Raw genomic sequence first — 19,506 nt, 5'->3', positions numbered from 1 at the left:
CACCGCTACAAAAGGAGGTAAAGTGATCAAAATATATTTTTTAAAACTTCAAATGGGACAATGTTTTTGACATTAAAATAGGCTGGGAAAAAGACCCCTTACATTGCTAATTATATATTACGTATATATATCAAATTATACCTTACAGCCGCAAACTAATAAGGGACACCACTCTTGCCGGCTTAGGAATACGCCACCCTAACCACCTGGATCCAGTCATAATAACACAAAATTAAGCTTTATCATACAGAATAAAAGGAAAGTTTTACATTATTAAAACAAGTTGTTAAATTGCATTATAAACTTTCATGGGTAATACACTGCGAAATACAAATGTGTAATTTCATAAATAAAATGTCATCTATCGGACTATGGGACACAACTAGAAATTTAGATTTAGTATAAATTCATGAATAAAATGTCATCTATCAGACTAAGGGAGACAACTAGAAATTTAGGTGGAACGTAATCTTTCAAAATTAAAAGCTCAAATCAAAATTTAAAAAACAAAAAAAAAAGCTCAAAACAAAAAGGACAGTCTGTTGAGGTTATTTACGGAAATAAGCACTTTACATTCCGATCAAAATCGTTTTTGTGAAAATGAGTTTCTTGACAAATCAATTTTCTAAACACATGACTTCGGGATTATGTTAAACTAAATCTCTTTTTCTGAGAATAAGATAAAATGAGGAATATTTTTTAAGTATGCAATAATTACGCGTTTCATCTCCAGTGCTGTTTGTAGAGAACTCCCAGTAAAATACTTTAACAACCCGGGCCAGATAGGAAGCCAATAATAGGTCAAGCACCTTGAACAATTTATTGACATATTCAGTGAAGTGATATCAATACTCAAAAGTGGTATCTTAAATACGACAATATAGATTTTATGTGTCTTAAACTAGTACACATCCAAGCACTCATAAGGATGAACGTCCATTGAAGAAAATTTTAAACTGGACAATATAGATTTTATTAGTACAGATCCAGGCACTCATGAAGAATGAACGTCCATTGAAGAAAATTTTAAAATGGAAAATTTACTAGTACAGATTCACGCTCTCAGGAAGAGAGAACTTCTATTGAAGAAAACTTTAAACTGGACAATATAGATTTTATATATCTAAAATTTGTACAGATTCAGGACTCATGAAGAATGAACGTCCATTGAAGAAAGATATAGATCTCTTCAATATTAGCTTCTACGTTTTTCTTGTCAAACATTCAGGTCAAGGGAAAAGTACCGATTCACCACACATATTATGAAAGTGTCAAACAAGTGAATTAAGTTCAATTTTAACAAATAAATCATACAAATTATTAGACATAGCTAAAATATTTAGATAGGAAATAATAGATTGTAACTTCGATTGATAATTTTTTTAACCAAGATATGTTTGATAGCTTAACTTATTACATTGAAACTATTGTGTACTACGTTCTACCTATATATCCAATTCAGTAGTTTCAAAACGCGCTGCAATTAGCGAATAACTAACCATGGTGTCGAGACAAAGTTAACAAAGCAAAGGTAACAATTTCAAGTCATGTGATCAAATGAACCAATTGTAATAGTCAAAATATTGAACACAGTGCACTTTATGTTATCTAAACAGGCATGCTTATACATAAACAGTCTGTCAACCTTATACATTCTGTAGCGTTAGTTTACATAAGAGATTCAATTTTCTAATCAAATAACATTAAAATGATTATATGTTCAGCAAACTGATTAAGATCAAAGTCTGCACACCATTTAAAACTATTAATACGTCATTCAGGAGCTTGTTTAAAAGACTTAGTTCACACAGCTGGCGATATAAGGTATGCTATAATTTACTCCGCCCTCGCGTCTAACGAAATAGCGGGTTACCAATATAAATATTAGTCTAATACTGCCGTCCCGAATGATTTAAACATCTAACTGGATTTACCTTTGGAATTAAGTCCATGATACGTTAGAATGAGTACCTGCTTTAATGTGAGGTTTGACATTTTAATCAGAGTGGTTCTGTACTCTGATGAAAGCCCCCTCAATCAGTGACAGTTAAAGGTTTTATATACTACAATTAACATTTTGATTTTAAGTAAACACATTTAGTGGTTAATGGATTTCAATTAAATGTGCAATGGCCAAAATATAAAATACGTTTTAGTGGCGATATATTTAGATGGAATGGTTTCCATACATTCATACTTAAAGATTGATTCCCGTATACATGTATTTACATTCTCAATTTTTATTCTTAGAAAAATTATTTCGTTTTTTCTTCTTGATAGTAAAATCAAATTTTGCTTTTAATGAACAATTTCATTGGTTTAAATCTGGCAATGCTCTCATCATAAACCGCTTCACGGTTTATTCATAGTACACTATAGAAGATTTTTGTGGTATACATGTATCTCCATAACATAAAAGTATTGAAGTTAAACCTTGAGTAAATCCATAACATAAAAGTATTGAAGTTAAACCTTGAGTAAACTATAAAATATGCGTTAATACCATTTTGATCAAGGATATGAAAGATATATATATAAAGCTTATCTCTTAGAATTATTTCTTTACAATAAACTAAACTAGTTAATTTGTTGTTACTTTACAACGCAGGTATACAAAAAGTCTTTTTACGCAACAGAGTGAAATTTTTAATTACGATTAGTTTGAGGAGAACAAATATTGTATGCACAAGAAAAACTAGATGTGTGCTGCGAATATTATGAATTTAAAGATTGTTCCCTTATAATTGCAGTTTTTGTGCACTCTTACTTTTACTCTGTTGCATAAATCAAAGTCTGTCCCCAGTTACATCAACATTCCTGAATTTTAAAGAAATTTATTAACTTGAAAGTAGAACTTTGAAGTTAAGGGCAGTTCCATAGATGTTAAGGACAGTTCTCTATGTTAAAGTTAAATGATTATCATCGCATGTAATCATCATAATATCAATGCCAGTACAGGCCGTGATACATAGGGATTAGATTTGCAATCTCTAAATATGCAATATTACAATGTTTATTGACATCAATAACGCTCATCGTTTGTGAAATGTCTAGACGACTGCTTGCCTGTAGTCAGTGTAATGTGATAGGAGAATGTGGTCTTCTAGATCTACACTAACGTCGATGTCTTTATTTAGTTGCTCTTTATAATTAACAAGTACAACATAAATATCGTGGTACAAAAGTGTTAGATACCTGGAATCTCTCCTTATTTTTATAAGATGCATGCTATTTAAGAATAAAACGATAAAGAATCTCAAGAATATATAACTTGTAAATTTCATTCTAATACAGTTTAATAAGAAATTAATGTACTTTAGTATGCATTGCAAATAGTAACTATGACCTGTTTTGCAGCCTGGTATACGCAATGTTTGCATAGGACATCAAAATTCTTCAAAATAGGAGAATCGATCTTCACTGTAAATTTGTCATGAGCATAATTAAACCGATTTAACTGATGTTCAAATATTATAATATAGGATATTCAAATAGTAAGCAAACAGTAAGCAAACTCATGTTTGCTTTAGTATATACCATGGTACGTAATTTTGTGTGTAAATAGAGAACGTGTAGAAATGTCTAAACGGCCAATTAGTACAGCTCTGTCAGCTGTTCATCAGTACACGGAATCAATGGTACATGACAGATACTATTGACAAATAACTAATTACATCCGAGCTTCCTTCTTAAAGAATGTCCCTCATTGAATGTAAGATGAAAATGTGAGATAAGAAGTAAAACGTTATATCTCAACCTCGAAAATCTTCAAAAGTCGAAAACATTAAATCGGAAATCGAAAGATCGAAATGGAAAAGTTCACTTCAAATTAAAAATGATAACTATATACGAGGAGGTCCTGTTGGTGGATAGCTTTGTGCTAATTGGATATATGTGTGTTGGTTCTAACTCGGAAAATTAATATCAAACGAAAGATAATTTTAATTAATAATTCCACGCTGCCAAATCTACGTTCCCGATCTACTGCGGCCAGGAAATCAAGCAAAAGTAAGTCTGGTTGCAAAAATATTCAAAAAGGTAATTGAAGCCGGTAACACTTTAAGATACAAGATATAATTGTGTAATGTGGTATTTAAGATGATAAAAAAAAAAAAAAAAAAAAAACATTTTATACGCTATAAAATGTAGCTTACTGTTTCGTGTGCTAGATCTATTCGGATATTACTAATACGAAATCCTTCTGTTTTTTTATTATTTTTAACACACATACACACGTTATAGTTCTATATCCCAATATTACGCCACCTTACACATGTCTCGGTCATAAATAAGCTGTAAACAACGTCAACAACGTGCACTACGGCTCATGGACGATTAAAACATACAGAGGGCGGGATGGTCAAAGACGTAGGTATGTGTGACTTCACATAAGCTTATAATCCCTATGAAGTGTAGAGTAAATAACATTATTATCGCAAACCTGTGTGTTCCTCACGGGAGCCGACACCTATTTATTATATCACATTACTTCACTTTGTACAGCTCGTTCAAGGATTGAAGATTAATGTTTGCGGTAATCAAATGAATCTACCACAAGGATACTTTTCAAGATGGCTTTTTTACTCTTTCGGGTAAGTTTTCTTATATATATATCGCACTACCACACAGATGATCGCTGTTCCTAGTTTCATTTTACCTATGTATGGTATATATATTTCTTATCTGTAACTTGAATGAATTATAAAATGTAATTTATCATGACTATATTGCGTGTGCATGTTAGTTTAGAAATGTATGTGTCCCTCTGATCACATCATGTCAAACGTAAATCCATTTCTTCTAGCATCAACGTTGATATTATCTAATTCAATACTCTATACATATATCAACCAGAAACATGATTTAACTAGCTACAGTTTCAGTTAATTCACAATGTGACTTGCACAACCTTGGCTCATATTTAAAGCGTTTCACCACCGTCATATGGTAAGGAACAGACGTATTTGTATCTTTTACACTATTAACATCATTGAAGCGATTGAGCTTCTTATTTTACATCAGAATAAAAGTATCTATAACTCTTTGTCCTATACGGAAGAGGTACTGATTGCGCTGGAACAAATAAAGCAAAACAACCTATTTTATATGTATTTTGTGTTAATTAGACACATATATATATATGTGTATGCGATGAAGCATCAATTATTATCTAAATGATAAATATTGCTAGTGCTCTGTAGTTGGTAGAACATCTTTAAGACACTTTGACCTTTTTATTTTCGAATTTGTTCATGCAAAACTACAACCTGAGATGTATTTCCTTGGATTTATCTGTTTGTACTTGAATTTGCGATTTTGTTTACCGTCATCTACTATTACTTCGCTGGTTGTTTACCATTATTAGTAATTAACTTTCGGAATCACAAAAAATATTTGTTCTTGACCTTAGGGGGTCATAAAGTCAACGGTATAAATACATTAGGTAAACTCGGGCTACTATATATAAATGTGCGATAATAGATCGATTACAAATCAAACCTGTCCTACTTTATCTAAATGTCCCTAAAAGGTTGATTGTACACAGTCCATCTCATCAAACAATCCCTGTCGTTTAAATCACCACAGCTGAGTACCTGGCGGAGTTTAACAGGTTTACTTTGGACATTAACGGAAGGTGTCAATGTATAGGAATAACATTGGGCACCCGACATACAGTAAAGAATGTCTAAAGCATAATTGTAAAGTATGCTTTAAAACTAACTCCCATATAGATAATAATTAATGTTTTAATTAACGTTGGTAGATGTGTTAAAACATGAATCAGAGGTTAATATAGCAGATGATATCCAATTATCACTTCAATGGGTTTTTTTTGTCGAAACACCAAACACAAAATGAGTTCTGATACCTTGATAATTTGACAAGAAAAACGAATTGTCATATAGGCATTAATCAAATAGCATTAAAATCAACGTAAATTAGCTTTGATGTTTTTGTATGATTTCCATTAAAATGGTCACTTATCTCCTACAGTCATGTAAGGTAACATGTAAAACGCGATATTAGATAGACAGCTTAGTGTTTTGTTTGGTTCACATCTTATCATCGATATTATCGTCATTTAGCCTTCGTTATTACCGAAAACCAACTGACCTTCAAGGTAAATCCGTAAGTTAAGTCCCGGAGTGAAAATCGGGCTGACTTTCACTGGGTAAAATATCTTATTTTAGTGTCTTAATCTCTAACATTAATCTCAGCAAACTTGTTTTGAAACTGAAATCGCGAAATTTAGTAGTCCAGAAAAAATGTTTGATTATCTCAGAGACTTAGATATAATATAATATTATATCTAAGTCTCTGATTACCTTTACCGTTCTTCAGACGAACTGATGAGGTATGTCGTCTTTACATTAGATTCTACTGACATCTGTAGGGTGAATTAAATTTATTTAACTTTGAAAATGTGTCCCATGGCCGCCTATTTTATTGGGCAAAATTTAAAAAAAAATAGGCTTCATATCAAATTCATTCATCTTCATCATTGCATGGCTTATTGTTACGAGCAAATTAATTTCCATCATAACTGTGAAAATATCATCGTGAATATCTTACAAACTGGGAAGTTTCCGAATCACTAACTTTGGTGTTTAAAAATATATATCTACTTCAATTAACAACAGCTCAAAGCCTAAGCAATGGGGTGTTGTTCCCCTATGTCCCTCATATGATCCAAATACTTCAATATTATACCTAAATGTGTGAAAGGGACACTAAATATTAAAAACAACAAGATTCTGTCAGATAAGCGGACTACCTATTCCATTCACATGTCATTGCTGTGTATTGGCATACCGTTTATGCAGTGAAGTTTAGGGTAGAATATCAATCAATGTTTCACTCTGCCGTGAAAGCAAGTATTGACAGACATTTAATGGCAGACGACAGTGATTAAGCCGCCTTCGGTTTTACATATGTTACTTATAGACGAGTCAATTTCATGGTTCGTTGACTAACGCTATTGGATTTGACAAGTTCGCTATTGAAATCAAATTTCACTGTCAATCAACTTTCAACACGCTCGATAAGTTATAACGAAGCATTATTGGTATATAGGACCAGCCGTGACAGCGAGTGATGTGACGGACACACACAACCAACCGTACGGCTGTTTACATAGTGTATGTGGGATTGTTCCCAAAGTTATTGGATTAATTATAATACCTGGATCCGAGATAGGCCACCAGATCCGGGACAGTAGCCGTACGGTGTATCACAGAGGAACACTTCTCCCTGTCAGTGTCAACACACGCAAACTACTATATCTCGTCTGGAATAGATCTGCTAAAACGACAGTTTTATTAAATATTCATTGTGTAGCAACACCCGACAACTATCTATATGGTAGACATATAGTAGTAGGTACTTGGACAGCTATCTCAGGTGCGGTAGTGATAACACATGGATAGTGTACTATATGGATCTCCCACTTCGGTAAGTTATCGATAGGACAGACTTTGACAAGCCACTTCTTCTTTTTCTTAATTTTTTTTCTTCTTCACCATGGTTGTCGTGTTAGCAAAATTGTGTCTATAATGTGTGTACAGTAAGAAATCGTAATAGATTGTAAGATTAGAACACATAATGTAAACTTGTTCATATTGATGTTACGTCACTCCTATCAAAATCATTATAAAGAGGTTTCTAAATGATGTTTTAGGAAATTTCTACTGAAAATTCTTATCTATTGTTAGAGTTAGACAATTCCAAGTGAATATGTTCAAAGTGATCTTTGGAATTACTCAGTGACATCGTTTATAGGTTATGAGTTTCCTATAGCAGTTATTCATGGTTATGGTTATGAACGCCTCAGCGAATTACGGTAATGATGTTCTGTGTGAAATGAAACTCGCCTTATAAAATCATTTATATAGCGAAACACATACTTTACTTTAATTTAATCACTGTTCCCGTAAGGGATCGAACTCTGGACCTCGATACAATACTTACGCTCTAAATGAGAGGTATATCATAACCATATATAGTTATGATTTACGAAGTGGACGCAACATATCATTCTAGAGAGAACCTAAGATAAAATTGTCTTAATGTATGAAACTCACTTGTGCACATGACCTTGAATATAAGTACAGTATGTTCAGAGTTAAAATAATAAATCCTCTATTTTCTATTGTCTATGATTATGGATATAAAAATTGTTAGAAGCAAATTTATCATGATTATCTGGTGCATGAAAATATATTGAAAAATTGTCTAAATGTCTGCTTGTTTCAGGATTGTGGGGAAATGATATTATATTGTACTGTAAGAAATGTGTAATTATGTATGCAATACTTCCACCGTGTCTTAAATTATGAACACATACATCGATTATCATATTGTCAACAACCCAAGAACTGGACCATGCTAAAAATACATATTCGTTATTTTTAAAGTTGGATTAATTAGCCGTTAATTAGTGTTTACAAATAAATATGAAATTGAATTTATAATTTAAAGTTAAACATTCCTGTAATCAGACCTATTAGACCAATAAGACCTGTAAATGTGGGGTCAATACTTTCAATAAACACCCTATATTACTACTTAACCACATCAGTAATATATTACCCCGTATCTCGACGAGACCAATGCGGAGTGAAACATTTACAGAATCTATATAAATCTCTCATTGTAGTGTTCCCCAAACATTAAAACACAATAAGCCAAAACCTGTCAATCGACTCGTTTGTCGTCCCATTAAACTTCCCGTGACTCGGAGTTGAAATAGTGAAAATAAATCGCCGCAACAAAGTACGAGTTATAAAGAATTACAACTGTATGGCATAAAAATACCCACTTAAGTCACCACAAAATACCTTAAGTTACAGTAGATTATTTGTAAGTTAATATTAATTATTTTGACAATACGGTGTCCACCAGGTGACTCCTATGTCACTTTTACCTGCATTACAAACGGTAAAAATTTTATCGATGATTTGGCACAAATGAGACTATATTACCTAGTTTGAACAAATGCCATAAAGCTTACACGCATTGGTGGTACACGAAAGTCCAATTTGTGAGCTATCGAGTAAACAATTACATCCGTTATTTTCTGCTCAAATAACACGAATGTCCTTATTACTGTGTTTGAACTAAAACTTATTAACATTTTATCCATTTCCTATTATTCCTCCCGCAAATTCTCGTTTGTTTCAAGTAATCAACGAGTAACGTTTCAACTAAGTCACATACTGTACTTGTTTATTTCATGGCCAACTCATGTCCTCCGTAAAATAATTTGTATTGCATACGATGCTCTAGTATATTTATCTCATCCTTCGTAAAATAATTTGTATTACAGACGATATTCTAACATCTCCATGCTATCCACCATAAAATGTTATTATTGGTACATGTATTACAGACGATATGATGTCATCGTGTCTCGGTGCTCTCAAGCTTACTGCATGACAACAAGTGTCAATGTATTCTTTCATTCATTCGTGGTTTTGAACGTTCAGATTATTTCATGAGTAACTATAGTCATGGCTATTATTCGTAAAAAATAATTACAATAATGTATAAAACAAATTTCGATTTTATTTTCATTTTTACATAGCAACTACGAAAACAAAGAAAGGTTCTACACAACGAACGTTTCATATTCTGTAATGAGACATACACCACAGTATTACCACATTATTATAAACCATAAACTTGCAGGTCTATAGTCATTCAATTGTGTTCAGATTGGTGAGTCCTTCTGACATGGTATTGACAGATTTTGTACCGACACGTCAAAATCAAAAAAGGTTATTTGGTAACCTTATTATAAAGTCCTCATGTATTACATACATGTATGGATTGCATAAAACGTGTGCTTGCTATAGAGCCACAGATAAAGATAGTAATACAAAAACACTTTGTTGTCATATTTCAAAACAAACATGTAAAACTTGAAAAAGTGAAGAAATTATCTTCTGCAAACTGAAGATTCCAATTATACTAATAACTTGTTAATGTGCCTTTGATTTTATTCCGGAAAAAAACAATTATTCGTACAATTTAGTGTTGTTTTTTAATTAGAAGAAACGTTGTCTTTGCGTGTTTAGGCTAGACTATTGGTAAATACAAGGGAAATATAAAGGCAAAGTAATACATGTATATGACATATTATTCTTAGTAGATCAGTATGGTAGAAGAAAAGATTTGATTTAGTTTTGGATTCTTTCTGGAGCTTTCATAAGGATTCTCATAATATCGAATGTGATCCTTACAGTTGTTTCCTATGTTATTGTGTTCTGACAAACGTATTGTTCGTTGTTGAATTTTATAAAGGCTGCGTAAATCGATAAATCCATATGTAAATGCCAGTCTAGTCTGACATTAGTCGGTAAGCCAGTAAAACCCTGCATTACAAACCCCAGGGACATACTGGTAGCACCCGACTGATTACAACATCAATCAAACCCAGGCTTTGAACAGTGACATTTCGTAGTAGTGTTGTATAATCTATAAATATATACACTTTGTAGTAACCTATCATGTTGCCTTTATTATCATCTCATAGCACTGGGTTGTAATGATGTGGTATCAAAATATAAACGATAATTTCAAATGAAATTTAGAAATACTTCAAAATTGATTTTCGTCATGCTTTTAAGTCCTTCTCAAAGGTTACATGTGTGCATTGAAGATACATGTCTCCTCACCCGAAGTAGGTAAAGAGTGTTGCCACTCTGTCAACGAACGTATCTGTATATTCTGTCGCAGGTGCGTGTAGTGTAGATTATAATACGTTGGTGCCAATTACAACCCAACATATAATAAACACGGAAAAGCTATGATAAATCGTTTTTAAACCAACCCCTGTGCTTTCTGTTGACTACAGACATTATCTATTCTCCTTTATTGTCGCTTTGGTTTCCTGTATCTGCTCCAACGCGGTTGGATCATTAATACATCGGCCTTGGCATGACGTCGTTAATAATACCCCCAGTGGTCTAGGGTATTAGAAGCAATACAGCAAATCCGGCTTCTTATATCAAACTACGAACACCTGTAGTCAATAAATCTGCGCTAATGGTAGAACATAATTTTTTTGTATGGTTAAAACTAATCTCGAAAATAAACTCATATAAAAGGAACATAAATTAATTTGAAGAACAAATGTCAACTAACATAATATTACCTAAATACAATCCCTGGATTTCAGCTCCACAGACGTCATCAGCCAGGTCCATCTCTCCCTAAACGTTTCGACTCCTAATCTGAAACGTCTTCAAGATGGCGAATCGACAGTGATTGGCCCAATCACTGCCCGTCTGTTGATAGCTTCCAGCTCATGTCTTGTCGTCTCCACCACAACCAGCTGGATGACTTCTCTGCTATTCTTGACAGTCGGTCCACTGCTGCTTTCCTGTCTCTGCCCTTCACACCCAGTACTGCAAACATTCTCCATGTTGAATGTGTAGGAAATCCTCTGCATCCGATCTCCACTAGGAAAACACTCAACCCTAGGGCCCTGATGTCTCCTCTAAATTCTTCATACTTCCCCTTCTTCGCTCAAATGCCTCCTCACATCTTTCTTCCCATGGAACTGTCAATTCCATCAGGACCATCTTCTTTCCCTGCGTTGACCATATGAGGATATCTGGACGCAGTTTTTTCTGGATGATGTCGGGGAATACCAGTCTCGTGTCTAAATCGACCCTCATCTCCCAGTTCTGTGCGCCGTCAAGGATACCCCCTGGTGAACAGTTGAAGAAGTGTGTCCTCCCTCCCCGCCTCGTACAAAGTTGTTGAATGTACAACCCTTAGCAAGCTTCCGCTTCTTAATCCTCTCCCTCTCCAGGATGTCAGCCAGTTCCTTTAGCACCTTTTCATGGCGCCATCTATAGCGTCCTTCCGTAAGGGCGACATTGCATCCTGATAGTACATGCGCAAGGTTCCCTGGTCGGTTGCACAATGGACAGTCTGGAGTCTCAGTCAAGTCCCATCTATGGAGGTTAGTAGGCGAGGGAAACTGACCTCAGCAGGCGTCCTAAACTGACCTCAGCAGGAACTGGATTCGGTAGGGTTCCATACGCCAGATGTCCGACCAAGACAGTCTTCTGTCTGTAGTTCCCCACCTCGTCCATGCTCCCTGAGCTCCCATCTCCACCACTATGGCCTTCCTGATTTCCTCTTCCATTTTCCTGATGTTGTTCTGTACCATCTTCCTCTTGCCGGCTTTATCTGATGTCCCCCAGCGCTGCACATGACGTTAACCCAGTCCCTGGCGTCCTACGCACGTTGTACCACCGATGTCTTGATGTATCAGGCGGCTCTCAGCTGCTTCTACTGTGGTGCTTGCAGACCATTTCCTCCCCGTTCTCGTCTCTATGTCTGATCTTATCGTATTCTGAGACCCTCACAGTCATCACCTGTCTTGCCTTAGCCACCTTGAACTCATCAACCAGTGATGAAATTGGGAGCTGTAGTTTGGCTGATGAGCTGTACAGGCCAACGCTCGTGAAGCTTGGTGGTACTCCTAGCCATCTGCGCAGGAACTTGCTGATGGTTCTTTCCAGTGCCTCTACTGTCGTTATGGTAACCTCATACAATGTGAGCGGCCACGTCAGACGAGGTAGAAGTCCGTACTGGAAGACCCACGCCTTGAATTTCCCTGGAAGTCCTGGCCTGTCGATCGTTCTTAGTCCTTCTTCTTTCACCTGTCCTTGCAGCCTCCTGATGTTGTTAGGGTCATTTAAGCCAGCATCGAACCACTTTCCCAGACACTTGATTGTGTTGTTGACGATTGAGGGAATCTCTTCGCCCTTATTAAGCATCGTGAATTTCTCCGTGACCCTGCCTCTCTTGATGATCATGCTCCGTGACTCCCTGGGTTTGAATTTCATTTTGCCCATTCCACAGTCTCCTCCAGTGCAGTTAGTATCCACCGGGCCTTGACATGTGTTGTTGTAGTCACTGTCAGATCATCCATGAAGCCTCTGTTGGGTGGTAGTCGAATCCCCGATGACGTCTTCGGGCCTCTACTTTCTATAATTTAATAATTTTAGGAAACCAATGATTTTTATCCGCCATGCATAGTCGACTCATGTTATGACGTCATTGCCCTATATGACGTCACTTATATTATTGGTTTCTAATTTTTACCATTTCATCTTAGATTTTCTCTATGCATCGTCTGTTTCCCACGTAACCGGCCTACACTACGTTGCGGAACTTTTGACCAATCAGAATGAAGCTTTCAACGTTTTGGAAGCGTCATAGTCAAAATACTGAATTCATTAATGCGTTAAATCCTTCATAGGAAATGAAACTATTTTATTACAATGGTATTTATAGACACTGCGTGGGTTCCCATGTGTGTTCTTTATGGTCCTCGTAATAAATTGATATGGCAATGATTCACATTATTTCCCTATATCACTATGCTCAATGCACTGTATTGTATAGTGATTTTGTTTAAATAGGGTGTTTCCAAAGTTTAAAGTACAATATACATCGTATTTCATTTACATTTGCCGCATTGCCAATCTCCCTAGCAACGAGACGGAGCCGTCAAACCGTTATCAATAGTGAATACACAACTATAAATATGCTAACACTGTTGACAGGTCGTTTTTCACTTTATATTTGTTGATAAACAACATCAATATGGAATCTCCCTTTCATCTCAATGTTATTGGATATTGGTCTTCATTAAAAAATGAAAGATGTAGTTGACATCACCGTTATTATATCAGAAATCTGCCTCTCTATCATACCTGTAGGATGCTAAATAAAACATGAAGTGCAGTATTAGGTCTACATGGGCTAATATCCTGTGTGGATATTGTTCGTCCCTTCAATACAATTCATGTTATTTGTCTGTATGGTGGAAATATCATGGCAGAGCGGAAATAACATGTCTAAATTTAATGAGAATTGGCATAGCCGTAGTTTCGTATATAAGTGGGAATGGTAATGGTTAATGGAATTGTTGTGGGCCTCGCTTTAATTAGCAATTAAGTAGGACAAATAATGGAGTTGCATTTCCCTTTGGTGGAACAACATTTTAATTAGATTGACGTATCCATAGTTTCGTATTGATTTGGTGCCGAAGTGATATGAATAAATAATTCCTGTTTCTCTTTAATTGGCAAGTAAGACAAATAACACCAAAGACATATTTGTTATTTCATTTGCACATTTATAATTTCCAATTAAATCCATATGTATATTAGAAACCTAAAACAATAGCCGAAAATAACTCTAGAAATGTACGTGTAAAAGAAAAGGATAAAACACGTGAATCTTAAATAAAATTTATTGTATAAATGAAATTTGTTTGGATATTTATTGAAATTTATTGTTTATTGAAGCAAAAACTCACCATTGCAAAAGATATATTTTAACGGTATGTGTAAATACTGGTTTAGTTTTGTGTAGTTTTATGTCAGTTTAACAATATCAATATCCTGAAACAAAAATAGTTCATGTTTTGGTATATCAAATTATCTTGACAAAATTTGCCAAAACTCTAAATCAGTAGGCTCTAAATCTATCAAGAAAATATCTTTGCATCGAAAACATTTATTTAAGTACACTAATGACAGTTTGAATACATTTTGTAACTCAGATCAACGATTAATTACCGCCAACGATACTGTTTATTAAAGAAAAAAAACATCGTTTAAATATAAGTAATAATACCATGCAAATATCACTACTTCTTAACTTCAAATGTACATTTAGTAAAAACATTTTATTTTACGTTTTGTAAAGTTTCGAGTGAAAGTGCAATATTAAATAAATTAACTCCGCGAAAAATCAGCGACTATGCAGCATTCCACGAACCGGAAATTCGAAGCTAAAGTGAAAGCTAATAAATGAACTATAGGTTCATTAGGTAAAATAAACACATATAGATAAATATACACAATAATATGCTGTAACAGAAGAGCGACTGTCGTGCCAAACCGCCCATATTTGATATACAATTATCTACCTGTCCTATTAATCTCCTTGCTATTTCTCTTTATGTCACATTTCCCTTGTGTGCACGTCAACGGCTTTGACAGCTTTACAATTCACACAGTAATTGAACGCGTAAGGGCAATATTTACTTAAGCGATTATTCAGTTCACTTTATTTATATAAAATGAAACAATGGATTTGGCAACATTCTCTTTGATCACTACAACGACATAAAATTAGTTTAATTCAAACAAGTCTTCGACAAGACAATACAATATATGCCAGGCATATTTGAGCATACCCGGAATACAGGAGTGAATGTTAGGTTTGTTTCATTACTGTCTCTCAATGTTTTTTTGATATTTTATTACCAACACACAATGGATACAATAACTTTCATTATAAACGAATTGCATTGATCAATAGCGATAGATTTATCTAGCTACTTGACACAAACGACGTTTGGCGAGGTTTCCGACCTTGGATTACCGAATACCGATTAGGCCTGAACAGTACTGTGAGTGTCGTAAACTTCGAGCCAGAATGTCACTGGCAGGATAAATACACTTGACAGCTAAATCCAATTTCAAAAAGCTTATGTATTTATTAGTTGTTACGTCATTCCTCGACAACGCCACAATGTGAACAGCTTTTTTGGTAATCAATATACCGGCGGCCCAGCCCCAAATCAACCCAATGCACCGACTATAACAAAATGTATAGCACCGAGTTCATGTCCATACAAAGGTCTGTGACTGCTCATATTCAGACCAATCGAAAACATTCACTGGACTAAGGTACATGTTTTGAAATAAGATTTAATTTGAACCCTTTATGGAATGATTAATGAAAATTAAATTCTCAATGTTAAGATTTCTTGAATGTTTTAATTACGTGACGCTATTTTATCAAGTGCGTTCATCAATGTTACAAAGTAGACAAAATATTACATCAAACGTTTGACCTTGTTATTTTTTTTCTCTTTTCAGAACATAACTCGCTCCCGGTGACACCATACACCACTGACGTAAACTTGTGTGGCTTGACAATACAATCACAGAACCAAGACTTTCAATTTGAAACAAGCGTCTATGTTCCACCATGAATGACGACTTGGAGAATCATCGATCTATTTAGGATATTGTCTGCACAGGAAATTGAGGACATAAGCGACATAAGTGAAGAACAAGTCTGAGTGCTCGAACGTCAATTAAACTTTATGTCTGTGCTATATTTAGCCCCTGGTTATCTGTAATATATCAATATCAAAATCGAATCATTTCAACAGGCATCTCGACTTGTCTTATGAAATATGACTCTCGGTATCGTTACAGACTTGATTAAGTCTGTGTACTGACGCGTTTGGATCTTAGCTTTTCTCTGTAAAGGTAAACGGTTACAAGGCAATTGTCTATATCAACTGACAGTCGACACATATATCTAAACATGGCACACATCTACACACCTCGATCACTTTCGGATATAAGGGAACTACGCATGCGCATAGAAACAGAAGATCCGTTGTTTTATGGATTAAAAAAGTTGAAAATGAGAGGACGAGATTTATCTAACATCCCTCCAGCATTATTCCACATCAGTGAATTAGAAGTCCTTGACCTAAGTCCGGAGAGGGAGTCGTGTCTCACATTCAAACTTACTTTCGTGCCACGCGCAGTCAGCAAACTTATCAACTTGAAGGTGTTGGTATTAGACACCAATGAACTAGATGAACTACCTATTGAAATTACGAAACTAGTGAACATAGAAAGGCTAGCTCTAAGCAACAACCATTTAAGTGGGTTACCGGAAGGTTTCAATAAACTCACAAAGTTGAGGAGCTTACATCTAGCGAACAACGAATTTGAAGGTTTCCCTATGCAACTTTGTGATATAGAAGGACTGGAATTCCTCGACCTTTGTGATAACAAATTACAGGTGCTCCCTGCAGAAATTAGTCGCCTCACAGAACTACACACTCTTTTGCTGTTTGTGAACAGACTTGAGGCTTTACCAGACACAATTTGTGATATGACTAATTTACATTGTCTTTGGATCGGTAACAACCTGATTAAGCAGCTGCCACGAGCCTTCGGCAATCTCAAGTATTTGGACTGGGGCATTAGATGCACTTCGTCCACATTAGACGGCAATCCTCTAGTCAGTCCCCCGATAGAAATATGTCGGATGGGACCAGACGCCATAGAAAAATATCTCAACAGCTCTAGAGGTGATATGTCCAGTCGGAACAGTCTGAACGGTGTTCCGAACGGTGGACAACATCGAACGGATGATGAAAGTGACCGAGGTCAAAGTCGCAGTAGTAGGTCAAAAAATGGAAGTGGCAAGGCCAAGAAAACAAGTAACGGACGAGAAACAAGGAAGAATACTAGAGCACGACGGGAACGAAACATGCAACTTCATGAATATTCAGATGATGATATCTAGCTTCAAGGATATTCGATGGATTTTATATACTTTAAGGAAAAGTTAAATTAAATTATTTGTGTTTTAAAACTGTCGCGATTTAAATTATGGGAATTAAGCCTATGAGAGTTTAAGTATCCTATTCACAATTCACTAATGCATACAATTGATGGATATTCTAGTGATATTGCCAAGAGCCCTACAGTGCTGACCGTAGTGTTAAAAGGAGACGTTAAGATAGAAACATTATATCAACAACTTGTGGAGACACTAAAACTCTACGTTGTTATATTACAATGGATAGTGTTGTGTACTTATAAACATGGACAGTGGTCAGGACAATATACAAAAGGAATGCACACTAACATTTACTCTGACAATGATTGTGAAGCAAAGGACCCAAGGATGATTCTTTGATAGTTGAATACAACGTGTGTTATACAAATGTAGACTGTTTGGTGACAGATTATTTACATTTATTATCCGAATTATGTTTCTTGTTTCAATTTATATCTCAGCAATGAGCAAATGAAAAGTTTTTAATCCAATATACTTATATAGCCATTTGCATAAGTTTCGTTCAGTAAAAATTGACGCTAGAAATAGATTCTTAAAAGAAAACATTTAAGATAGTAATAAAACTAATACGGTGTATTAGACATTGATGTTCATGCTGTAAGCACTTAGACAGCAGAATAGCCATACAATGTATACAGTACAATATCAATTACATTTGTATTTTCAATTCTTATTTTTGGATGTATTACATCGAACCAAATTCCAATACAAAAAGGACATTCCTTTGTTACTTGTTGATTTAGTATTACTATAGATGGTATAATAAATTGCCATTGCAATAAATCCTGGGAACATTTGTAGTTTTTGTATTTTTAATTTCAGTAGAGTTATGTAGTATTTTCTATAACTACCATGGTAGTGATTCATTGAAATTTATCAAATCTAAGAAAATCTTGAATAAATACCCCACGACGCAAGATCTCTTATCAGTCCCTAGATTTCTAGTTGAGTCATCATATTTTACAGCAACATAACTTATAAATAATAGTTGAAATGTGTTCTCAGTAGCTACTTATTTCGTAAAAGCTGAAATGTATATCCCGTTTCAATGTTTGCTGTACGTCAGGAATAGTCACTCAATGTCTATGTATATGTATTTGACATGTCACCTGTGTAACATTGCGCACAATTTTGTTATTTATGTGCATGCATAAATCATTATGATGTACTATATATCGGAACGTATTGTCTTATTGACTTATTTCTTAAAATGTCGATTGCAGTATGGAGTTTATTACACAAGAGTAAATATAATTTATAATCTTCAACGAATTGAGGGTCACGTACAGCCCCAGGACCAAAAACAAGAGGCATGTGTGTCTTAATCCGTCCATACGAATATTTATTGGTTATTTTATTAAATAAGTTTAAAACATTTATACATTTGGGAACTTTGTTAAAGAACATATATGTAAAACTCGAATAAATGTGAGCTTACCTTTACATAAAACGTGTTCTGTATTGTGTGTGTTTATTTAACAATTTAAAGGATTGTTAGATTGCATTTATTGGAGATATAATTGCAATCTGGGTGGCAGAACAATATTCATAGCGCCCTTAATGTATATCTCCAATAAATGCAATCTTACAATCTTTTAATTGTTATATTTACATTTTACTTTTTATTTCAAGTAAAACATAATTTAGATGCGAGTGAACATTTGAATTTCCAGCTTCAGCCGCCATTTAACCTCAACAGCCAAGTTCAATGTGAAAAAAATAGTCCCTATAAAAATTTAAAAGACAACAAAATTTTTATGTTTTTCAATAGAAACCGAAATGATTCATTCAACTACAATGTCAATTTTCCTGTGCAGACCAACATGGTGTCAGTAATCACATCCATTTATATAAATATTACTACTCCAAGTCTAGCCTGCATTTATTGGCTCATAATGCAGATCACGGTTATCATTAGAGTAATGGGAATCGCTGTTGCAAAATGTAATTATCCCTGCTTAAAAGATGAATATTTTAAATGTGCTTACCATTAAAGTGTGAACACTTCAATATGCAGATTAAGAAACAACGATAATCTCTTGTCTCTTTAGTCGGACTTTTTAAAGGACAACCCAT

The 19,506-nt window shown here is 34.8% G+C and overlaps 1 protein-coding gene across 2 annotated transcripts; it reads left to right on the top strand.

Moving 5' to 3' along the window:
- Window positions 1-4,434: 4,434 nt before the first annotated feature.
- Window positions 4,435-18,611, top strand: LOC138325305 (malignant fibrous histiocytoma-amplified sequence 1 homolog). 2 transcript variants are annotated; one of them, XM_069270863.1, is made up of 2 exons: window positions 4,435-4,592; window positions 15,918-18,611. In XM_069270863.1, exon 2 carries the CDS (start codon window positions 16,375-16,377, stop codon window positions 17,371-17,373), a length of 999 nt encoding a protein of 332 aa, XP_069126964.1. In that variant the 5' UTR covers window positions 4,435-4,592; window positions 15,918-16,374; the 3' UTR covers window positions 17,374-18,611. The 2 variants fall into 2 exon arrangements, with proteins under 2 accessions (XP_069126964.1, XP_069126965.1); XM_069270864.1 differs by lacking the exon at window positions 4,435-4,592 and adding an exon at window positions 6,951-7,452.
- Window positions 18,612-19,506: the final 895 nt, after the last annotated feature.

Source organism: Argopecten irradians, chromosome 6 (assembly GCF_041381155.1).
Source record: "Argopecten irradians isolate NY chromosome 6, Ai_NY, whole genome shotgun sequence".
NCBI lineage: Eukaryota > Metazoa > Mollusca > Bivalvia > Pectinida > Pectinidae > Argopecten > Argopecten irradians.
Note: the sequence above shows the minus strand (reverse complement) of the source record. Positions and strands in the feature narration are given on the sequence as shown.

What these genes read in the sequence shown, in the direction of transcription:
- LOC138325305 (XM_069270863.1), top strand. Translation starts at nt 16,375, where the DNA reads ATGGCACACATCTACACACCTCGATCACTTTCGGATATAAGGGAACTA.